General features: G+C 38.9%; 1 protein-coding gene across 3 annotated transcripts in view; it reads left to right on the plus strand.

The window, feature by feature from the left end:
- Positions 1-26,337, plus strand: part of LOC310715689 (rho GTPase-activating protein 6) — a 144,825-nt gene that overhangs the window by 53,787 nt on the left and 64,701 nt on the right. The window contains exon 1 of one of the 3 annotated variants that reach the window (XM_083522302.1): positions 19,905-20,432. The exons of the other annotated variants lie outside the window; for them this stretch is intronic. Coding sequence (XP_083378428.1) covers positions 20,391-20,432 — 42 coding nt within the window. The 5' untranslated portion in view covers positions 19,905-20,390. Of the gene's footprint in view, positions 1-19,904; positions 20,433-26,337 lie in introns of those variants that run through there. 3 annotated transcript variants of the gene reach the window in all.

Genomic DNA, 26,337 nt, shown 5'->3' on the forward strand with positions numbered 1-26,337 from the left:
ACATAGGTTGGAATAGAAGAAGATCTTGAGTTGCCTGATAACGAGCTTTGACCTCAACCCTGTTGAACACCTTTGGGATTAATTGGAATGCTGAATGCACCCCAGGTCTCCTCACCCTACATCAATACCTGACTATAGTTTTGGATTTACTTTAGCAAATGAAGAGTCGATCTCATTGATATATGCACTTACACATATATATTAGTGTTGTGGTATATGAGTGCATCACAAGTTTGAAATGTTAGTGTGAAGTTAGAGGGATCGAGTTGAAAGAGGGAGGAAGACTTGCGGGAGTCTGGCTAAGATTCTAGCTGCATTCCTACATCAACTCCCCGGGAGAGCAGAGCCAGACAGGATCTCTCTTTCCTCTCTCTCTCCCTTTTCAGTCTTGTTGGGTCTTGCATTGTTCACTCTTTCCATCCAAGGAGGTAATCGCACACCGAGAAACAGTCGTCAGACTGTCGTTTGTCTGACATCATAAACGGTGAAAACAAAGGAAGCAGAGCAATTAAGCCCATTCATCATATTCACGGGCCTCACACGAGAACGATAAACCTGTCCGTTAACGCATCACATACCGGCAACAAGGACGACAGCACACACACCGTGATGTCATCACTATGTTCTTTTTTTGCTGTTATGATTACACGTGCAGAACAGAGCAGTCCAATGGATTTCTTTAAAATCCCTGTTGACGTAGTTTTTTTTTTTTCCATACCGACAGAAAAGAGAATCAAGTGTTAGCTCCGGCTGTTCTCCAAGCCATTTGTTTATAGGTGGGTAAATATTTGGGCGCGCTGCTGAGTTGTGAGAGTTTTGCAGAATTAAGAAGGACAGAGCATAGTACATAGACGCACAACAATGAGAATTAATGAACACTTCGCTTTCACCATTGTATTCAAATGGTCCGCCAGGTTTTATGTGTATATAATGCATTTTTTTGTACTTTAGCGTAACATTTTTCCATTGGGAATCCATCAGTCTTCGTTATCCTCCAAAAGTATTGGAACAGTAATGACAGGTGGTTTAATGTTTTAATGTCCCCCCCCCCCCCCCGTCCCCCCCCCCCCGGGACAATATATCTGAATTTCAGCCCCTTTAAACCCTGCTCTTCATACCAAGATGTGTTGAACATTTTAGAACATAGTTTTCTCTATTTGGCAACCAGTGCTGATATACATAGAACAAATCGATCCAAATTTTAAACTTGCGGTTTGACTTTTTTTTTGGTGGCTTTTTTTTTTTTTTTGGAGCAAAAGTATTGGAACATTATTAAAACCTAAATTATGTAGCTTACAATATCTGCATCAAGTCTGCAACTGATTCTTCTGTTTTGATGCTTTTCCTGGCTTGTAAAACAGCTTATTTTAGTTTTTTTTTTTTAGTTTTTTTTTTTTTTACCTTTCCTTTCTTACTCTTTTTTAGGAGGTGAAATTCATGTTTGATAATTGACTTTTGGGTTGTTGTCTTGCTGCATGTTTCTCTCATTTAGACTTGATTCATTTCTCTGCAAATTAGCAGACACAATGTTTTTTTGTAGACTCCTGAATACATTCATCCGCTACCTTTACCAGAATTTTTTATTTCTTTGATTATTTTCAGCAATATTGACTGTTGAGGTCACTGTGAGCGCGCTCCAAGTACAGCGCAACATGGATCAAAAGTATTGTTTTTCTTTTTATAAAATTTTATTAAAATGATAAACAGAATTCAATTAGAACAGAATAGACCTTTACAGTATCTCCCAGAAATTGTTAAATATTTAAATCCCTGCCGCAGACATGCTCCAGTGTCGGTCACGGTGCATAGAAAGTGAAACCTAAATCTGGATTTATTCACGCACATAAAAGATATTTAATAAAAGCTTGATTTTTTTCACATTCGTACTTGAAACATTATTATAATGGGCTGTATAATACCCTATTGGGAGAAATCAGACACCCCATATAATCAAAATTTGATAAAGATTCGACTATAAGATTGGTTTGTCGAATCAGACTTCTCCTACTGAAGCATTAAATCTTTGACTATTCAGGATCATTCCTAGTTGACAGATAAATTAAAAGTACCATAGTAGGTTCCAGTAATTCATCCTGAAATAAAGCAGCCAAAAACCAACTATAATAAGTTATTGCAAAGTGTTCGGCTAAAAACGTGGCACGAGTGTTAAATAACAAGTGTAGCATTCATGAGTTTACATGCCATTGAAGCATTTCATGTTCGACCTTGAGCTGTCTGCATTAGCATTATATCCTGCTTCAGTTACTCTGTGTGTGGATAAAAAGCATGCGAGTGTGAAGTGACCAGGGTGAGAAAACAAAGAAGTAGTGAATGTGTGTGTGTGTGTGTGTGTGTGTGTGTGTGTGTGTGTGTGTGTGTGTGTGTGTGTGTGTGTGTGTTTGTTCATATGTGAGGATCGATTTATGTCTGTTTTAATCTGCCACATTTCAGGCCATTATATTCAATGCTGTCACAATTCAATGCTACCATTACCATACATTTTAATCAGGCACAACAGAGTGTGTGTAATGTGCAGTATGCTGTTGATGGAAGCTTTCTGGTAGTATAGGGTGTATGCAATTATTATAATTCTCTCATATAGTGTAATCAGGTATATGATTTGATGAGATAGGTCGTCAGAATTTTTATAATAGACATTAGTGAGTGTCAGGGATCCACCAGCCACACCTTCACCTATCACTCCAAGCAGCTCTCCCACTTACTAATCAGCTACACCTAGCCCTCATCAGTTCCCATGCTACATAACCCCCCGTTCCTCCACTAGCTCATTGTCCGTTCTACAGCTTAGGCTAAGGGACACTGTTGGACTACCCAAGCTACTCAGTTGGTTTATCACTGTTCATGGGACTCTGTGTGTTTTGTTCACATCAGTCTGATCACAGCTTTCACCAGGTTTAGTTAACCTGGATTTTCATTGCGGTTTGCCGTTTTCTGCTTTGCCCTGTTATTCTTCATTAAAAAACCTTGTGGAGTTCACTTCGGTTTCCGGCACGTTCTTTTGCCTGACAGAGAGTAACAACTACACGGATTTGAAAGCAAATAATATCAAATAATGAATTGATGTACACATGATCTCAGTGTTGCTGCAGATTCTTTTGGTCAAAAATATTCCAACAAAACATGACAAAGTAGATTAGCTTTTATTTTTTGACATGGGTAATTTTTGTGATTATCCAGGATTGAGAGGGAAAAAAAGAAGGTGAGGTAAAACCATTAAATCTAGCTATTAAATGGATTTTGAGAAAGTGTTCTTCTTGTTCTTCGGCTTCTCCCATTAAGGGTTTCCACAGCGGATCATCCGTCGTCATACCCCCCTGTCCTCTACATCTGCCTTTTTTAAACCAACTACCTGAATGTCTTCCCTCACCACATCCATAAACCTCCCCCTTGGTCTTCCTCTTTTCTTCCTTTCTGGTGGCTCCATCCTCAGTATTCGTCTACCGATATACCCCATGTCCCCCCTCTGCACATGTCCAAACCATCTCAATCTCGCCTCCCTCACCTTGTCTCCAAAACGTCCTTCATGCGCTGTCCCTCTAATAAACTCATTTCTAATTCTGTCCATCGTCGTCACTCCCAACGAAAACCTAAACATCTTCAGCTCTGCTACCTCCAGCTCCACCTCCTGTCTTTTACTCAATGCCACTGTCTCTAAACCATACAACATCGCAGGTCTCACCACAGTCCTATAAACTTTCCCTTTCACTCTTGCAGATACTCTTCTATCACAAATCACTCCTGCTATCACTCTTCTCCACCCACTCCACCCTGCCTGCACTCTTTTCTTCACTTCTCTAACACACTCTTCATTACTTTGCACTGTTGACCCCAGGTACCTGAACTCCTCCACCTTCTCCACCTCTTCTCCCTGCAACCGCACCCCTCCACTGCCCTCCCTCTCATTCACACACATATACTCTGTCTTACTCTTACTGACTTTTATTCCCCTCCTCTCCAGCACATATCTCCACCTCTCCAGGCTCTTCTCAACCTGCTCCCTACTCTCACCACAAATAACAATATCATTTGCAAACATCATAGTCAATGGAGACTCCTGTCTGGCCTCATCCGTCAACCTGTCCATCACCACTGCAAACAGGAAAGGGCTCAGAGCCGATCCTTGATGCAATCCAAACTCCACCGTGAACCAGTCTATCGTTTCTACTGCACACTTCACTGCTGTCACACTGTCCACATACATGCCCTGCACCACCCTCACATACTTCTCTGACACACCAGACTTCCTCATACAATACCACAACTCCTCTCTCTCCACCCTGTCGTACGCTTTCCCTAAATCCACAAACACACATTGTTATTCCCTCTGTCCTTCTCTATACTTCTCCATCAACATTCTCAAAGCAAATAATGCGTCTGTGGTGCTCTTCCTCGGCATGAAACCTTACTGTTGCTTACAGATGGTCACCTCTTCTCTTTGATTTATTTATTTAATAACCTTCCTGCACTTGCATTTTGCTGTAATATAAGAGGAATACAGCACTTTGGGATGGGCAGTGTCAGTGTATCATGACCTCTTATTTTGGTCCAGGGCTGGTTTCTTTTTCTTTTTTTATTATTATTTTTTTTTATTTAAGATTTTATTGCAAAGAGGCACGATTCACAACATCTGTTTATAACATTTGTTTCATTTACAAGATTTCTGACTTAAATATACTGCCTAACCAGGGGGAAAAGAAGGAAAAAAAAATCCTGGCGAATTCTTCATTACAATAACAGATCAATATATCTCTTGAAATAATCTTGCATTTATACAGAAACTATTTACAAAAAGAATGGGAATATGGACGCAATCTCTATAACTAAACATAAAACATAGGTTCTATAACAAATAAAATACTCAATTCATTTAGACCAAAAAATCATCAAATATGTCTTTTTTGGATATTCATACAAAATGTCAATTTCTCCATAGTAATTATATTTTATACAACGTCAATCAAATCCTGTATTTCTGCCGGATTAGGTTTATACCAGAATCTAGTAAGGTCGTTTTCACTTGTGAGAGTACTCCTTAGAAAAAAAACAACTGACTGAGTCAAAAGCCTTTTCGGCATCAAGGCTTAGGAGGACAGCTTGTAAATTAGAATCTTGGATATGGTTTATAAAATGGAGAGTCCGTCTTATGTTGTCTTGCGTTCGCCTACCCCAAATGAAACCAGACTGATCAGAGTTAATCAGATCCGGCATTATCGATTCAAGCCTTTTAGCTAGGATTAAGACAAATAGCTTATAGTCCAATTTCAGGATAGAGATTGGTCTATAAGATGTGCAGTCTTGTTTATTTTTCCCCTCTTTAGGAATCACAGAAATAAAGGCTTCTCGTCACGAGGGTTGCAAGTATCCTCCATGTAAAACCTGCAAATGCTGGCAATAAAATGGGGATAAGTTGTTGTCTGAATACCTTATACCATTCGGGTAAGAATCCATCTGGTCCTGGTGATTTATTTGTTTTAAGCCTGGATATTGCTTTATTTATTACCTCTTAGCCATTTGGCAGACACCCTTAACCAGAGGGCCAAGAGCAAAGCAGTGATAGCTTGGTGGTGGGATTTGAACCTGTGACCTTCTGATTCAACGTTTTAACCACTGAGCTACCACCACTTCTTTAGTTATATCTGCAGTTAAATTAGTCAAGTTAAGTTTATTTATATGGCACTTTTCACAATGGACATTGTCTCCAAGCAGCTTTACAGAATTTAAGAATTAAAGTGAATGATGTGTATTTATACCTGATGATGAAGCCTGTGGCGACTGGGGGAAGGAAAACACCCTTAGATGTTATGAGGAAGAAACATTGAGAGGAACCAGACTCAAAAGGGGAACCCATCCTCATTTGGGTGATATCAAGAAATTAGCATTCCAGAAATTAGCATTCTAGGTATTACTAATCAAAGGGAGTTTTAAGGAAGTGAGAAAATAAATTTTAACATGATCTACAATGTGTGTTTGAGTATACAGGTCTTTATAATCATTTTCAAACACTCTCTGAATATCTTCTGACTTATAAAATATCTGTTTTCTTCAAAGCCTCCAGACTAGTAATATTTTTAAGAACTTTTATTTTTTTTTCTCCATTTCCCGTGTATATAGGTAATCCGACTCTGTTTTAATTTTCTTAATTTTTATTAGGGTTTATATAATATAATTATATAATTTATATTTATATAATTTATTAGGGTTTTTATAATATTTCAATTCTAATATATTTTTACTATTTGTAAATGTGTTTTTCACATTGAAAAAGTTTTTCAAGCCTACATTTCTTTCATTTCGACATTATAGCTATTATTTTAACTATAATAACCACTTTACATGCATCCCATACTATAGTGGGTGGGACTGAACTCAAACACAAACTCATTTCACACATCCATGTCTTCAGTACCACCTATATTATATCATTTTATTATTACACAACTGTTTACATGCTATTTTTTGCACATCCATTCGACCACTGCTATTGCTGTTTTGCGCAACCTTGCTGCTCCCTTACTACCTTACTGCATACTCCTGTATACAGTTCTGTTTGCAGCGCTATTTTGTGTTTTGTGTATTTGTCTTGTGTTGTCTTTTATACTGTCTTGTCCTGCATTGTTTGCACATGATGCACTTTAGAATAGAATAGCCTTTATTCGTCACATATACATTACAGCACAGTAAAATTTGTTCTTCGCATATCCCAGCTTGCTTAGAAGCCGGGGTCAGAGCGCAGGGTCGGCCATGATACGGCGCCCCTGGAGCACAGAGGGTTAAGAGCCTTGTTCAGGGGCCCAAGAGTGGCAGCTTGGCGATACCGGGGCTTGAACCCCTTCCAATCAGTATCCCAGCACCTTAACCACTGAGCTTCCACACCCCTTTATGTACTTACTTTAGTTGTCAACTCTGTGTTTTTCTGTGATGTAGCTTTATGTTGTTTTATGTAGCACCAGGGTTCTGAAGGAACATGGTCTCATTTCACTGTGTACTGCATCAGCTGTATATAGTTGAAATGACAATAAAAACTTCTTGACTTGACCATTCTTCTCCACATGCTGAACTAGTTCTACTATAAGTTGCTAATAATAAGTCCTTAATCGCTCTATTATTCAGGATGCTAGAGTTTAATCTCCAAAAAGTGGTTTTCAGTTTATTCTGTAGATTTAGAAAACGTGCTAAAGCATGATCAGAAATATCGATTAATCCCCTGTTGCAATTTATGAAATTCTGAATTTGTCTTTTCCAAACGCAGAAAAGAAATAAATTCTTGAATAGGGTGTATGAGGGTTTGAATAATATGTATAGTCTCTTTGTTCTTGGATCTAAGTCTCTCCATACACCAATCAAACCTATTTCTTTTAAAATTGTATTTATCTGTGTCCTCAATAGGCTCGCTCGTTCAGTGGAAGGATTCGAAGAATCTAATTTAGGGTCTAATAAAACATTAATCCCCCCCGGTCAATAAAATGCCTTGTGATTCAGATGCAATTAGATCGATCAAAGTCTTATTAAAGAACATTTATTACTTGGAGGGGCATCGACATTAAGAATAGTGATTAAGGTGCCCATCCACTCTACCTCTTATCATTATGTATCTGCCCACTCTGCCCTTTAATCTCTTATTAGAGATTAAAACGGCAACTCCTCTAAAATGTCCAGATTTAAACGAAGCAGAGAAAATGTTTTTAAACCCCATTCGATTGCATTTATTATGCTCCGTTACATTGAGATGGGTCTCTTGAAGCAATGCGATCCCTATTTTCTTTTTTTCAAGTTAAGTCAGAATCTTCCTTTTTTTTCACAGGATTGAGTAAACTGTTTACATTATATGATGCTTTATTTATAGAACTACTCATTTTCATCCTCAAACTCGTATAGCAGCCGTCGATTAGCGTCCCCTTCTGAATTAGCAATGAACATGAACTTAACAAAGAATAACCAGAACTAAATTGGAGTAAAATCAAGACTTCTACGTAAGGGGTCACAGCATAATGACCCTGAAATGAGCAATGATGACAAATTTGCTCCATGGGATAAACCTCCTATGCTTGCAGTGCACTGAGGGTCCATGTACTTAAAGACAAATCGTCCTAGAAATTGTTCGTCTTTCCTTTCTGCACATTTTACACTTAAAATTATATATTTTTTTCGAATTGGGAAAGGGAACTTAAAATAAAAAAAAGATAAGATGACAATGAAAGTGCCTCAGAGAAGAGCATCAGAGTTTTTTCATCAACATCAATTTAATCCCATTAAAAGGATATCTCTATATACTCACTAATCGTCTGTTTGTAAACGTTAAAAAACGTCAAAGTTTGTCTTTATAAGATGGGTGTGCGCGAGCAGGTGCACCGGACCTCTCGCCGATCTTTCGCCAGGTCAGAAGCTGAACGTGCTCAATCATTGAGGAGGTTAAGGTGAGTATCAGTCGTTGCCTCTTACACGGAGTTGTAAAGAACCGTGCCTTCAGCATAGAACACCTTAAACCTGGCCGTGAATCGCGTATGAAATTTAATTTTGTGTTCCCTCAGCGCCTTTTTAGCTTCTTGATAGCTCTTTTTTTGGCCGCAATATATCCTGATGTTTAACCACCTGGCTCGACCCTTCTTGTTATTTAGCCTGGCTTTAATTTGTAACGTTAGCCGTAGCATCTCTTCCCGCACTTCTGCCGTGTTTTGAATTCGGTTCTTCATCTATTCTATTTTCAGCCTCTTCGATTCTTTGATTAGATTTGTTCAGTTCTTTTATTACATCCTGTAATGCTTGTGGCTGTTTTGTCGAAAGTCCCCAATCTTGTTGAGAATCTTCACCAGGCTAATGCTCTTCCCCATGTTCTCCATCGCCGCTCGCGCTAATTATTTCCAATTATGTATGAGTAGTTTTTTTGTAGTGTTTTTTTAGTGTGTCTTTCCCTTTTCTCTATAGTTGCTCCTTCCATTACGTTGTCAATACTTAAATGTTGTTAATATCTAAATCTGGGGCACTGACTAATTATGTCTTTCCGTTCTCGGAAAGACGTAGACCGGAAGTCCAGGGCTGGTTTCTGATCAAATACCAACACAGTCTCAAGGCATTTCGTGATTTAGTCACAAACTTTAATCTATTGATTCGTCTTCATGGACACGATTTTCCTTATTTTTCCGTGTCACTCTGCACAACTGCCTTCATCCACTGGAAATATGGGTAAGGGTTAAGGTTATACTGTAATAAATGTGTGTCTCTAATTAACGCAGTCTCATTAATTAACCCGGGAGTATATATTTACAGTATTTAGACTGGAAGAAACCACGGACGATGGTTTATAGTAGCGAGTAGCTTACCGCATATAAAAGAAATAGTGATGGTGCTTGAAGATAAAAAAATCAATAAAATAAATAATGAAAATAAAAATAATTAAATATAAATAATAAATAATTAAATATAAATAATCAATAAAAATAAAATGATGATGCTTGAAGATTACAAAAAAACAATAACAAACAATGAAAAAAAAAACCCCAATAAAATAAAATAAAAAACAATACAGCGTCGCTGGCATACAGTGGCAAAAATACCTCCTATTGAAATACATTACATAGAAATTCGTCCTCAGTGACAAGAAAAAAGAGGAAAATCTGTCTATGTACAGGAATCAATAGATTACATTTTAAATCACAAAAATGCAGTTAGATGGCTGAAAATACATCTTCAAGTGTTTGAGATTCCATTGCTTTGGAAATACAATGTAAAGGAACAATAAAAGTGTGCGACCTTGCCCAATTATTCATTCCTGACTAAAAAAAGGAATAGCATGGGTCTGAATACTCTAAACACTCCAGTGTAAACACTCAGTGTGTGTGTGTGTGTGTGTGTGTGTGTGTGTGTGTGTGTGTGTGTGTGTGTGTGTGTGTGTGTGTGTGTGTGTGTGTGTGAGAGAGACTGAGAAAGAGAAAGAGAGAGAGATTGAGAGAGAGAAACTCTGGCATGCCGTAAAACGTTTTTGTTTAAGACACACCTCCTCCCACTGACCTTTTGTAATTCCCCCTCTAGCCATTAGAAAGCATCGGGTTGCCTTGGGCATCTCTAACATGGCCCTGGTTATGCGATTTTTATGCCATTATTTGTTTTTTTTTTATTTTTCTTTCTTAAGAGTTGGCACTGTGTTGTGATGTGATACTGATGCATCATTAAGTCAGTTCTCACTCATGTAAAGATATACATTGTCTACCTCACTATCACATTCATATGTCCTTATTGAGCACCTTATTCCAGAATTAATTCCCTTTTTTGCTCTTTTAATACCTTTATACTAATATTTTGGGAAGGCATTCCAATAGATTTTTGGCTGTCAGGATTTGTGTTGTGCATTCAGCCACGAGAACATACGTGAGAACATTAGAGAGACTGCATGTCTGTGGTGAAGTCCACAGGTATTCAGTGCAGTTGAGGTCGCGGATGTGTGCAGGAAATTCGCGTTCTTCTTTCACTTTCATTAACCATGTCTTCAAGGGGCTCGCTGTGTGCACGTTGTCGTATTGGAACAGGATTAGGCTTCATTCAGGGAAGGTAAACTGTAAAGCAACACCATACAAAGATGTTCTCTAGTGTTGTGCGCATCAAATTTTGTGACGGTTTGAAGAAGAATCACATCTAGAAGTGCTGGTCAGGTGTCCGTATACTTTTGGCTATATCGCATACTCTTTATTTTACAGTTGGTTGCTGAATAATTCATGATAGTTCCTGAATAACATGCTTTAATATGAATGAGTGAATAGAAGCATAGGGTACGATAACTAGACAAAATTAGCAATTCTTTGTTTCCTAATGATTTGCATGACACAGGTTGTGATTTGTGCTTGAATCTTTTCTGGGAAAATTCATTCATAATAAATTCTAATGAAATCTAATCATAATGCCCACATTATTACGAATTTATGTAAACTGCTTTGATAAATTCTGGGCTAAAATTTCAGCAAAAAAAAACCCTGCAATTGTTCCGAGTGATTTATCCAGTAAAAACTACTGATTATATAAATACAGTACTTTTACAGTAGGATTTCATGTGTTTTATTATAAAAGAGCACAAACTTTAACTATAATGTAATTAAACCCTGCTTAAAAAAATATTGAAAAATTCATATGTCAGATTAGGCATTCTTGCTTACTATTCAAATAAATTGTAAAAGATCTAAACGTTCAATCTTCATTAGCGACGGTGGATAAATATTATTGCCATGGCAGCAGAGTGCGGCTTGTGAAATAGATTCGTGGGTGGCATAGTAACAGGCGGTCTCCACTTCAGGCCAGTCACGACAGATTTTCACAGAAAAAGCACCATACAGTGATCTTCAAGGTCTCATTAAGCATCCCATATCAAGCAGTGTTCATTGCAGACTCAAGTTTAAAGTGGACTGAAAGAGTACAAATTGATGGTGACTGAACAATAGCCAATTTCATGCTTTAATTCTGTCTGTCTGTCTGTCTGTCTGTCTGTCTGTCTGTCTGTCTGTCTGTCTGTCTGTCTGTCTGTCTGTCTGTCTGTCTGTCTGTCTCTGGACATACAATACCAAAATGTCCCCAGAAACACTGAATTCCAGCACCTTTCACCTCTTTGTTTAACTTAATTACAGCAAAATTATACAGGTATGTTCAATGTACATTATGTGTTGTGCTGTTTTTGGAAATGGGTCTTTCGACAGAGAAAAAAAATATTTATAGTTTTAATTAATTTATTAATTTATAGCATCATTTCCGCTCATGTGGAAGTGGTCGTGATCGTGCCTTCACACGAATAGGCCGTGGTATCGACAGGATGGGGCGACCAGCCTGTTCAAGAATCTCTAACCATGCTGCAGGAAAACTTTCCACGACCAATCATTTCACGCTGTATTCACTTCCTTTACCGGTCCTGTTTCCCGGTCTTACACCACCTGATGCCTACTAGTGGGGATTGTTAAAGTAGAGTGTTCAATTGAGAAGATCCGCCAAGAACTGTGCCTACATTATCGTCTCCTTTTGCAGGAGTCTGCAGCAACCTCTGTTCTGGGATCTGTTTAAGTAACTGCATGAACGATATGAACAATCTGTCTACAGAGAGACGGTGCACACTTCGATCACTTACATTACGCATACCGTGGTAAATCAACACGCTAATAGTGTGTTAATTTCTTTCAGGAGAAATAAACTCACAGATGACAAGGTAATATTCTTCTTCTTTTCATTTTAGTACTGTATATTTTGGTGCATACTATATTTATTGTTTGTCCATTCCTTTCCAATTATCCTATCCTATCCTATCCTATCCTATCCTATCCTATCCTATCCTATCCTATCCTATCCTATCCCATCCCATTGTATCCTACCCTATCCCATTCCATCCTATCCTATCCCATCCTATCCTATCCTATCCTATCCTATCCTATCCTATCCTATCCTATCCTATCCCATTGTATCCTACCCTACCCTATCCTACCCTATCCTAGTCTAACTTACCCTATCCTATCCTATCCTATCCTATCCTATCCTATCCTATCCTATCCTATCCCATCCTATCCCATCCCATTGTATCCTACCCTATCCCATTCCATCCTATCCTATCCCATCCTATCCCATTGTATCCTATCCTATCCTATCCTATCCTATCCTATCCTATCCTATCCTATCCTATCCTATCCTATCCTATCCAACTGTATCCCATCCTATCCCATTGTATCCTATCCTATCCTATCCTATCCTATCCTATCCTATCCTATCCTATCCCATTGTATCCTACCCTATCCTATCCTATTCTATCCTATCCTATCCTACCCTATCCCATTCTATCCTATCCTATCCTATCCTATCCTATCCTATACTATCCTATCCTATCCCATCCTATCCTATCCAATCCTGTCCTGTCCTATCCTATCCTATCCTATCCTATCCTATCCTATCCTATCCTATCCGATCCCATTGTATCCTACCCTATCCTATTCTATCCTATCCTACCCTATCCCATTCTATCCTATCCTATCCTATCCTATCCTATCCTATCCTATCCTATCCTATCCTATCCCATTGTATCCCATCCTATCCTATCCTATCCTATCCTATCCTATCCTATCCTATCCTATCCTATCCTATCCTATCCCATTGTATCCTACCCTATCCCATTCCATCCTATCCTATCCTATCCTATCCTATCCCATTGTATCCTACCCTATCCCATTCCATCCTATCCTATCCTATCCTATCCTATCCTATCCTATCCTATCCTATCCTATCCTATCCTATCCTATCCTATCCTATCCTATTCGACTCCGTTTCATTTAGTTCTCTCCACTTCAATTCCATTCCTTTCCCAACAAGAGTCTATGGGAAATCAATGTGGCATTAGTCTGAAAAAGGCTCACATATACGGATTGGATGGTCAGGTGACCACAAAATATTGGCCATATGTATTGTAAACAGTTTGTTATTAGGTTCAAAGCATGTATAAGCAGGATTGTTAAAAAAACATTTTTTGTAGAGAACACACTACAAAAAAATCAAGCAAAACAATTAGATTTGTTCATTTGTAACAGCATGAATTCATTTGTAGACAATGTTACAGAGGGTAAGTGTTAAACATGCTGGTGAGTTCCCATAAACAGCGCTGACGTTTACAATAAACACACCACGTGCTTTAAACTAAGGGGAGCAAAGATGACGTTTTTCGATGGGTTGGGGATGAGGAAGGTGCAAATTCAGTGGTGAGATCATATCTGAAACTTTGTTAGTTTTACTGGAGGCTAACAGTTACACGGGTAGCCAGTCGGATTAAAGCTAACACTGTTAAAGAAACAAAGCAGTGCTGTTGGGGGAAAAAGAGGAATGAATGATATGTTTTGTTTGATTTAAACCTCTATGGGATGAGGTGAAATGCTTCTTGGTCAGATGGAATTGAAGCGATCAATATGCTTATTTCGTTAAGTATTTGCAAATGGATAATAATTCCCTTGACTAAGGGTTAGGATTTGTGGCTAGTTTCGTATCTTATGTATTAGGTAAAATTATTACAGTATGAAATATTTTAATATTAAATCAGTTTAGTCTGTAGATTTCTTTTGGTTTAGAATTGGTTTACCACTTCTCAGCCAATAAATATGCAATATGCAATTTAAACAACATGCATATTTATTACATTTTTTCTTCACTGTCGAAGAGCTTGGAAGCTACTGTACATTTTTCTGAGCACAGGTTTGTGAATTCCAGCTCGTCTGGGTTATGAGTTGCTGATTTCTGCACATTTGTAGCCCTGTCCTCAGCTGAGTAACACAGAATATTCATTCATTATAGTTTTATCATTGTGGAGGATAACAGTTGTTTACTGATGGACCCTGAAATGCAAAGCTGTTTGGGACAATTGACCATCCTAAGCCATTTTATGAACACAAAATATATATATATATATATATATATATATATATATATATATATATATATATATATATATATATATATATATATATATATATATATCGTGCTCAGTAACCCCTTTTAAATAATGTCACCTACATTAAAAATATGACACCGGGTTGTGGAGGTTTACTCCAGATATACGAAATGTCTTCCAAATGTTATTAGAGCACCAGCTGTTTTTGTCAAACCCACATGTTTGACTTTCTGTACTCTGGAAAATATATTGTGGCGAATAAAATATTAAAGATCCCATAAGGACTACAATTTGAAACCATGTGTTTGAATAAGCCATCTGTTAAGCAATAAATCAGTGTGTCTTGAAGAAATGCGGCCTCCATTTAAAGAACAGAAACTCGAGCTCTATTCATTTACAGACATTCCTTGTTTTGAGCCATTCGGATGTTGCGATCGCTGTTGTCCCAATTCTGTTTACATACATGTGCACATAAACACTCTTGACTCTTTTCGTGTTTTTTTCTTCTTCTGCTAAGCAGTGGAGAACAGTCTGATCGCCTCAGCCTCAAGGATGTCAGGTTTGAGCCGTGCAATAAAATCCCACTTTCCCCCTTTCACCCACCAAGAAGTGGCTGAGAGCACATTCCCCAGTGCTGAGATCACTCACTGGCCATTCTCTTCACTTACTGCACTTATATAATATATATATATATAAAATAGATTTGTCTTTGTTTCCTTCAATCTTGGTGGAGCTTAAAGTGCCTGAGAGGAAGTACAGACAGAGAGAAAAAGATTTGGGCAAGGCTTTATGTTCTTGTTTCTTGTCTGTTTTGGCTGGCGTTGATTATTCACAGCTAGGCTGTGGCTGTGGTATCGCAGGAAACGCTTAGCTCATAGAAACGAAGGAACGCCATCCACTTGGTGGAAGACGGAATGGAATGAACTAATTTACAAGCGCGATCCAGATCAAAGACGGCGTTTAGAAAGCCGACTGAAGGAAACTGCCCAGCGGACCAGGATGAACCAGACCGCTAACCTTTACAATGTGCTCCACATGATCCGATTTGGAAAGAGTGAAGATCAGCTGATGCAACAATATACAGTTACATAAAGATTCAACGTTTAACTCGTTTAAAACCGTTTTTGAAACGTTATTTCGGCTATAATTGAAATGACAGGTTTTTATTCAAGCGATATTACACGAACAAAAGCAATTTGAAACCTTGATTCAACTGTAAGTGAATAACAACCATGCTCCTATTCTGTACAACAGCATAATTGTGAGTATGACATGGCTTTTATATATCAGTTCTATAAAAAAGAAATTAATAGACTTTTTTTTTTTTTTGCTCAGTCAATGAAAATAGTTCCCAAAGTAAGCATGTTGAAATGCAAACGCTGACAAGCTATGTGCTTTTTGAAACATCAAATTCCACATTTAGGCCCCATTTGCTGTTCTAATAATCTGCTTGTGGAGATTTGTGCTCGTTTAGCCACAAAGGGCATTAGTAAAGTAAGATACTGATGTAAGGTGATGAGGTCTTGGGGCAGTCAGCATTTCGGTTTATCCCAAAGGTGTTCAACAGGATCAAGTTTAGAGCTCTATAGCAGACCACTCAAGATCTTTTAATCCAACTAAGGTAAAGCATATCTTCATAGAGTTGGCTTGTGCAGAGTGCCATGTGAAACAGGTTTGGGTTTTCTGGTTCAAGTGAAAGGACATCCATAGACATCCTATACAGTGTGCCTCCAAATTTGTGGTAACAGTTTGTGGAAGAACCACATGTAGCTGGAAAAGTGGTTTTAATAGTTTTGTCTATATCATGTGTATATTGTATGTATATGAAGCTGTAGCTGATTTACAAAAAGTTCAAATTCATTTATTTTTATTCCACATCCTACAATGGAAACTAATTATTAATAGCTGCAGGTTGTTGGTACACAACGCCAAGAAGACGATAATTACTCACTAAATAAAAAGTTTCCAAAACTCCTGGTTGAAGCCTGTAACATTCCTGCTCTGCCCAAACATTTGCACACATTTTCTCCTTCATAATCTACAGCACATATTCTTCATCACTGCTGGTAAGCGGCTGAGATAAGTGGCTCTACTGTGAAGCGGCACATCTGGCGCGCTGGAAAGTTCCTTCTTGACTGTATATACACAAGCCAGGAGCAGAGGGCTTTTGTGTCAGCTACGGTCAGAGCTCCATTTTAGGAGACGGCGGCCCCCTCCTTTCACGCTAGCATACAACCCGGTCCATTCCTTATACACGTAAAAACAAATATGGATATTAGCACAAAAGAGGAAATACTGTAGCTGCTATGTACTTGGAGGCTGATTTCTTACTCGGTCCTACAGTAATATATGAATTGCGGTTAAACGTTCGTCTAACACATAGACTGGCAACGAGGTATTGTACATTTCCAGACTTAAATCTTGTGTAATGCTGTGATATCTATCATGTTTTGTTTGATCAGCCAGGAGCATTGGGAAACATCTCAGATCGCCCTAGTTGTCAAGATTCGAGCGGGTCTACAGTCCCAGTGTTTTTACGTGCAGCTATGTTGTTAAAGGGGGAAAAAAAAGTTTCCATTTTCATCTTTTCCATTTTAAATTTAACATCATTCAAATCAGAAATCTTCTTCCTCATGCTATTTTAGGGAGTTTTTCCTTACAACAGTCACCACTGGCTTGCTCATTAGGGACTCATTATTTCAACAAACTTCATACATTCTTTTATTCATTTATTAATAAATGTATCTGTGCAAAGCTGCTTTGAGACAACGTCCATTGTTAAAAGTGCATTGAAAATCAATAAAAATATAAAACATCTGTATTCTGTATATTTCAGCTATTATTAGTATTCCTCGATAGTCTTTAAACGTGCGTTAAACCTGCACGTGCCACCCTAAAGCAGAGAGCGAATGTTTAGTATTAACTTGCATACACACGAACCTGTAAACTCCGAGGAGGGGTTTTTATTAGAAGCCTTGTTGTTCTTTTCTCTCCCTCTCTTTGCCCGTAATGCTGTCCAGATTGCAAAACCCTCCGGCCGAGTTGCACAACCAGAGAAGCACTTCAGAACAGAGCTTCTTCAGAACAGAAAAGCCACTCACTGGTTCGACCGCCCGTGCCAGGTAATTACAAGTACAAAATAATGGTTTAATGATTTCACGAGAATTCCAAATGACGAAAAAACCTGGAAGACAACCGGGGGGAATGAAATATTCGAATTTCTTCATTTGAAATAAAGTGTCTAGTGTGGCAATACTGCGATGGAGAGATCAATCGATCAATAAAAGAGCGACCTTTCAAAACCTTTCGGTTTCCGAGTGCAAGCAGAAAGTCGAAAATCTTTAGGACTCGACAGAAATCTTGCAATTAAAAAACTTTTCCGACTGGAATTCCCGAAATTCATGCCATGTCCCTAATTTCAACCGAAAAAAGAGAGACTACTTACAATTTTGCAACATGTTCGTAAAACTAATTGAGACATTGCAAATAAGTTCTTCGACTTTAAGTTCGAAAAGTTGCAGAAAAAAGTTTTACCAATACAAATATCTCGCATATATAATAAGCCATTTTTTTTATGAAAACTGCAGGACTTTTCGAGTAACGGAAGTTGAAGTTAGTATATTTCCTCTCCTTCGATCTCTTACTTTATCTTTCTCACACACTCATCCACACACAAACACTGTTTATGTTCCCCCCTCACACTTCCCCACCCTTGTGTTCTATTAAAGGATCTCTGAAAAAAAACATTTCGTCAACACCCTGTAGTGAAATTAACGAAAAAGTGCCATTTCTCAAGATCGCGGTCAATAACAACGTTCCCGATGCCAGTGTGTGTGCGTCAAAGGAAAAATCCACCATGGAAGACTTGCATATTCATGTTTATATACAACATGTGACTTTTTTTTATTGCCATTTTATTTATTTTGTGATAAAATTCCGAGTTTACAAGATGAGTCAGCGCATAAAACCGCACAGATAAAAAAAGCTTCAGTTTACGTTCACATCAACCATCAGATTGTAAGTAGGATCATGGCATGGATGCTGGTACCAGACGAGAGTATTTCAGAAACTTTCGATCTCCTGGAAATTTCACACACAACGAAGGTTGCACAGAACGTGTCTCGGGAAAAAAAGGAACACGTCTTGTGTGTGAAGGGTCTTCAGGCCTTGTCGATGAGAAACATCAGAGGTGAGCGAATACAATAGGAGCATCCCGTAAGCACGATTTTCCACTGTGGGAATCTCAGAATGCACAAAACATTGGATCCTGAGGTGGATAGTTCTACAACAGCCCTCATCAAGCTTCCACTTGGGTCAGACGTGAGCAGAAATCGGAGGCTGTCAAGGGCACCGACTCACCCAAACTAGGACTGGGACGATTATTAGGCGGGCGCATATGACGCAACAAACCGTGCGTGTACGTACTGTGAATATACAAACATGTCTGTTTAGTCGCAAAGACAAGTGGCAAGAATGAATGTTGTTAGTTCAGATTTCTTCGCGCATTCGCTAAGCTGAATAGCCAGTCGACGCCGTCCGACTACAGCCAGCGGTGCGAGACTTTCTTTCGGCTTCTCCCATTAGGGGTCGCCACAGCGGATCATCCGCATGTTCGATTTGGCACATGTTTTTACGCTGGATGCCCTTCCTAACGCAACCCTCCCCATTTATCCAGGCTTGGGACCGGCACTAAGAGTGCACTGGCTTGTGCAACCCTAATGGCTGGGGTTGGTTCCCTGACCAGGATCGAAGCCAGACCGCAGCGGTGAGAGCGCCGCATCCTAACCACTAGACCACCAGGCAGCACACCGGAAAAACTATAGCCGACCGACGCTCAAACCCCCACCCCCGACATTGCTGACCGTCAGCTTGGTGTGTGTCCCCGGGCTTTAAGTATTTTCATCCTTCGTTCTTAATCTAGCCTCATATATTTCATTGATTGAATATGATGCTACATTTGGATTGAAAATGTGAGGAACCTTTTCGGGACTGTATTGTTAGCGAGCTGTATTTTAGGCTACAGGTTTAGGCACTTTAGCCTTGCTCTGAGACGTGTTTCTGCTCACCATGTTTGTAACGAGCGATTATGTAGGTTGTTAGATCATTCCTTGGAGTTACAGCCCAAAGAACTATTGACCAATCGCTGTTTTTTTTATTTTTCACCAACGTTAGACACAGTTCTTTGTGAAAATCCAGGAGATCAGTATTTGCCGAGATACAAAACCCAGCACCAACATTGATATCACAATCGAAAATCACACCTTTTCTTTACACCGAGTGTAAGCCCAAGCTCTCGACATGTATCTGCATTATCTTATGGATTATACCTCTGTCATATGTGTAGAGCAAGCGTTCCTATTGAAGTGGATGGCGAGGATTAGAAAAAGGATAGTTATTACGTTTTCTTTTGTATGGAATGGAAAGACCTTGCCAGCTTAACATCAGGTTTGACTGTGTGTGTGTGTGTGTGTGTGTGTGTGTGAGAGAGAGAGAGAGAGAGAGAGAGAGAAAGAGAATGTTTCCTTGACTCCCTTGTGTAATGAGCTCCGCCTATAGTGCTTCCTCTGCATCTGAGGAACTTCAGCTGTGCATCTGAGGAACTTCAGCTCAAGCACAAGACTCAATACAGGTCGCAAAACAGAAACAGAGCATCGCTGTATCTTTTTTTCACCCATTTTTTTTTTTTTTTTGGAAATTGAAATAAGACCACAATGGATGAGCGACTCCAACCTCGCTTCTGCACTCAGTCGGTTCCTTGACGTGCGCGTCTCCAGGCTTTGACGCACCTGAGCGTTTATTAGAAGCTCGTTTATATATTTTTGTTTCCATCTGCAACTGATGCCAAATCCTCCATCGTCTTTTCTCATCTACACCGGAGTTTTCTGCAACTGATTTATTCTTATTATCATTACTATATATATATTTTTTTTTTCTTTTTTTTTTTTCTTTCTCGACTCCTCTTCTATGTGGATTTTCAGACATGGGGGACTCGGTTTTTGTCGACCGGCGCATCTCGTATCTCGTGAGTATTTCTCTATTGCTGTCTGGCCAATGCACTCGGCACGCGCGTGTCCCCGCAACTCGCGCGTGCGTTGCGTGCCTTTTAACCGGAACAAACTCTCATTCGGTCCTTCAAAAGAGCTCGTGTTCTATGTTTTCCCAATTTAAAGCTCCCAATTGACATACCTAAATATGCCTCCATTGATACTTTTAAAACGTGATGTAATAATAATAATAATAATAATACTAATAATAAAGCCTATTTTATGGACAGTTGCATTGTCGAAATGGGGCGCGCGCGCTTTTCAAGCAAAGAGTGTGCTGTGCTGCTGCACTATGACACGCGTTTCCTGAGAGGAAATAGGTTTCTGGTGTGTCACACAACTTCTGGAGTGAAAAAACACACGTGAAAATACAATGTTTTATATTTGAGTTGGCAACAAATAATATCTACCACTTTTTCCTAAAAAAAAAAAAAGTTCAAGTTGCACTTGATCCTAATATGTGATCAAGTGTAGATTTAAAGCTTCTCAAGTGTAAAAAAAAATAAAAAATAAAGAGGGAAGTTTAAGTTGCATTTCATCACAGTTTTGCTATAAAGTGCAGTATTACGCCTTGACATGTGTAGTCTTAGTAATACATGTAGTACTGGTTGAATATGCACCAAATAATGTCAACAAACTAAAAGTGGGTTGCACATATTCACACTAGACGACACCAGTTTCAGGTGTGTTTGGTTTGTTGTTGTGTATGTTTGTTATAAACTGTCGTGACTCCTGAACTTCATGTGGGGTCTAAACACTGTGGCAAATAAAATAGTTGTGATCCTTCCAGTGTATCCAGCACTATCTGGATAGTGTGTCCGAGTTTGAGAAATATGTCTCAACATGGTTCTCAGAGCTTTATATTTGTAGCATCTGATTCTTCATCCAGATTCTAGGGCATTCTTTCGCTGCCTCTGATAAGGTAGTGGCATGCTAGTAGGTGTGGCGCCGGTATAAGGGAATCAGATACAGCAGCTTTGTTGTGCTTATTTAACAGTGTCCACTGTCAGTGTCTATGCTGTTGGTCTACATTGCTAGGTGTAAGATGTCTTTATGATTGGCTTCCAAGAGAGTCTGATCATATCCGTAGGGGGAAAAAACATGCAGTATAAAGCTGGAGAGCTGGAATTCTGATTAGAGTGGACTTACTGAGAAAGGATTTAAATAACGTCAAACTTTGCACGTAACATCATAGATATGAGCATGTCTTTCATTATGGTCATACAATGTCAGTACTGCAGTACTACCTACTGCATTTATAGGCCATATAATACTACTATTATATGCCATTATGTCATATAATGTCAGTACTATGCCTAGGTCCACTGTAGCACCTCTGGAAAAATTACACCACCATGCTTTATTTTTTCTGTGCGCTATAGCTTTAACCTGGAAACCCTTGCAAAATGTTTCTGGATGTCTGTTTTATACATATACAGTAGATGTGCATATGTAGAAAGATGATTTGAAGTGAGTAGACATTACTTTGTTTTTTTCCCCATCTCTCAGGAACGGTAACTTAGTGGTTAGCACATTTGCCTCGCACCTCTGCGGTTGCGGGTTTGAGTTCTGCCTTTGCCCTGTATTCTCTGAGTTAGCATGTTTTCCCTTTGAGAATGTTTCCTCCCCCAGTTCAAAGATATGCATTGTAGGCCGAGTGGCATTGTATCCAGAATTTTTGTGTGCGGTTTTGTCACAGAGTTCCCCCGTGAACCCTGTGTTGGAAAAAGAATGGATATTTTTGTTCGATTTGTTTTCATCTTTTACCGAATTCTTTTTATTATTATTATTATTTTTTACATCATATTGACCATGGAATGCCATATGGTCAAGTCAAGTTTTTCCAGAGCACTTTTCACAACAGACATTGTCTCAAAGCAGCTTTACAGAAGTTTAAGAGTGAAGGTGAACGATGTGTATTTATCCCTGATGAGCAGCCATGGCAACTGTGGCAAGGAAATAAAAACCTTAAAAGTTATAAGGAAGAAACCTTGAGAGGAACCAGACTCGAAAGGGGAACCCATCCTCATTTGGGTGATATCAAGAGTGTGATTATAATCCTTAAAACAATACAAAACACCAGAGAGTGAGAACTAACATGAGCACTGGAATGTAAGATTATGAGTAATGTTCTTTCTACAGTGTTTTACAGTCATTATTACTGTTTAGCTATTCTACTATCATTAAACAAATAGAACATATGGGCGACGGGGATTCCTTCACTGCTGAATACAATCTCTCTTCTTACCTAAAAATTTGAGTGGCAGAAAAATACCCTCAGAAATCTACTAAAGCTATTGAAGAATAACAATATGAGACGTTTGACCATTCTGTGACCTCCACCCAGGCTGGATTGCTTTCAATATCTAATATCGTGCTGCTTACACTGATAATTCCATATAAATCCTACAAATACTCAACCTCAAGTTATTGAAATATCTTGTTAATGAAAACAGTCGATGAATGCTCTGCATTATATCAATCATTATTTTTTTGTTGTTTTTGAAGAAAATAGAAAACGTGGCCGTGTCTTTCTTTTCTGTTTCACCACTGCCACCTCACTGCCACTTGTACAATTAAAGCAGGTGGTTTAAAGTTTACAAGTTTGTCATGTGACGAGCGAAGTGTACACAGGTGCACAGATTTGTGAACATATTTCCTTCATTCTCCTTTATTTGGATTGTTTTTTTACCTTTATTGTCACAAAATAGGCTTCTCGTAAATTTATATATAAATAAATATATATATCGTAGTTTTGCATTTTACAGAAAATAACCATGATGTAATTGTGACAGCTTTCTGCTACCAATATAAACAGGAAAGCTGAATAAATTAGTCCTTCAGCACAGATTTTCTGTTTGTCTTTTCTTTCTTTCTTTTGGCCACATTACCAACATTTCATGAAACAGCCTTTATTGCTTGCTTGATTCTCGCCATCAACTACTAAAACGTTCTGTGATCGACCTGACCTGTGATTTGACAACAAGATTAGAAGTCCCTCGAGTGGCTCTTTTACACATACCATGTTTGTAAAAGTCCAGCTGGACCCTAGTGAACACCATATGAGCGAATTGAACACTGTGATGAAACCCTGAGATTTTTTTGCTCTGTTTGTTCAGTTTTCGGTGCCTTGGGCAGAGTCACTGTTATACCTGAGGTAAACATTGCTGTGTAAGGATGAAGTAGCCATATATTGCAAATATTATTACTGACAGCATGAGGGTTTATTTTGTCAGGGAGGTGAAGAGGAGTGGTGTAGTCATTGTGTCTTTTTAAACTCTTCTAATGTGTGTTTAGTTCATTGGCTGGCAATTGACAAGGATTAAAGGTGGTGGGCCAATAATATATAATGGTTTGGGGATTAGTTTTGGGAATTCTTCTTCTTCTTTCTTCTTCTCTCCTGCAAGTCTTTATTCATCAATACTAAAACATCAATAAACCTCCCTCTTTTTCTTTTTCCTGGTGGCTTAATCCTCAGCATTCTTTTACCGATGTACCACATGCCTCTCTCACCTTGTCTCTAAAATGTCCTACATGCGCTGTCCCTCTAATAAACTAATTTCTAATCCTGTCCATTGTCGTCACTCCTAATGAAAATCTAAACATCTTCAGCTCTGCTACCTCCAGCTCCACCTCCTGTCATTTACTCAATGCCACTGTCTCTAATCCATACAACATCGCAGGTCTCACCACAGTAACTTTCCCTCACACTCTTGCAGATACCCTACCATCACAAATCACTCCTGTCACTCTTCTCTACCCACTCCACCCTGCCTGCACTCTTTACTTTACTTCTCTAACACACTCTCCATTACTTTGCACTGTTGAGCCCAGGTACCTGAACTTCTCCACCTTTACCACCTCTTCTCCCTGCATTGGCACCACTCCACTGTCCTCCCTCTCATTCACACACATGTACTCTGACTTACTCCTACTGACTTTCATTCCCCTTCTCTCCAGCGTGTTCCTCCACCTCTTTATTCTTTTCTCAACCTGCTCCCTACTCTCACCACAAATCACAATATCATCTGCAAACATCATTGTCCATGGAGAATCCTGTTTGACCTCGTCTGTCATCCTGTCCATCATTACTGCAAACAGGAAAGGGCTCAGAGCCGATCCTTGATGCCGTACAACCTCCACCTTGAACCAGTCTGTTGTTCCTACTGCACACTTCACTGCTGTCACACTGTCCTCATACATGCCCTGCACCACCCTCACATACTTTTCTGACACACCAGACTTCCTCATACAATACAAGGTTTTTGGGCTTTTTATCAGTCATCAATTCATATAGTTTCTGTTTCTCCTTTCTAATCTCACACATTCAAGGCATGTGCCAGTGCCAGTGTGTGCCAGTAATTACTTAATTCAACAGCACTGTCAAATTAGTTTTTTTTCCCTACAGTAACCAATAACTCACTTAAGCTTTTATAGATGATGCAGCAGGGTATAATCTTAATCCTATATGGAACAGATCAAGAAAATTGTTATAAGCACAGGAAAAATTTCAATCCCTAAAAGGTTCTGGTATTCTAATGTAATGTAATGTAAAATATTAAATGATATCTGAAAACCTTTTAGACATTTCTACCACAATGTCTTTTGTGCTAAAAGGTAGTCATGTGAATCCTAAAAGAAATGTGTCAAAGTGGACAGATTGAAAAAGGAAATTTAAAGGTTTGCATTACTAGTGGGCTATGTATCTTAATGTCTTTAGATATTTTATGCTTTGAAAAATATTCTACTACATGTGAAGACTAGCCATCTTGTAGGCATTTGCTATTTCAGACCCTAAAACACATATTTGAAAGATAGACTGACATCAAAATCTACTCAGTCACAGGAATTATCTATCTTCCATTTCTCATCAGTGGTTCACATTCTTTCATTTAACCCTCTAAGGCCTTTTACAGATCAGATGATTTGGGACACAGTTCAGTATGAGCTGGCAAAGCCATTGTTTTCCAATGAAGAAATAGGTGCCACTTTTCTCTACAGGTATATGACAAAGCATTAATGCCACATACTTAATACAGGAGAGGAACTACAAGCTAATCTGCCTATTTGTGTGTCTCAAGCTTGATTTTGTTCAACCTAAAATAGCCCTGGTATCTGTCATCTGTCATCATGGGTCCTTAGCTCACGGATGAGGTAGAACTACAAGAGATATGTTTTCAAATGTCCCTTTATGACATATAGTAGCATCTCATAGGAAATACAGTTCCGTGCATGTCCTATTACCTAGGTCCCCTTGTGGTCTAGTGGTTAGGATGCGGCGCTCTCACCGCTGCGGCCAGGGTTCGATCCCCGGTCAGGGAACCAACCCCAGCCACTCTTAGTGCTGGTCCCAAGCCCGGATAAATGGGGAGGGTTGTGTTAGGAAGGGCATCTAGCGTAAAAACATGTGCCAAATCAAAACATCCGCTGTGGCGACCCCTGATTAGAGAAGCCGAAAGAAAGTTTTACATGTCCTATTACCTATTATCGATGGCTCGATAGTTACTATAAACAGACCCAGAATATTTTTTAAGCCTTAACTAACTGAATGGTGGAGGTCTTGTGGTTTCTGGAGATCCTTGCTAAGCCTAGCGCAAGGTGTCAGTGATAAAACAGCAAATTCACCCGCATTTATTTCCATAAACGGATGAATCGTAAATGAAGCAGAACGTCTGTCCGAGTTTCTCATTCGCAAGATATCTAAAGAACAAGTGGTTGAATGTGCATTGGATTTATTCAAAAAAATAATACTAACCGACAGATGAACTGTTTGGACTTTCGACTTGAGACAATCGGGGTCCAGGTGACAACAAGGTCAAATGTCTCAAATAGTTTTTCCATTCATTGCTTTGTTTATATTCTAAGGGCATATCTGGTATACGT

The sequence above is a fragment of the Silurus aristotelis genome (assembly GCF_946808225.1).
Source record: "Silurus aristotelis genome assembly, chromosome: 20".
Classification (NCBI taxonomy): Eukaryota; Metazoa; Chordata; class Actinopteri; order Siluriformes; family Siluridae; genus Silurus; species Silurus aristotelis.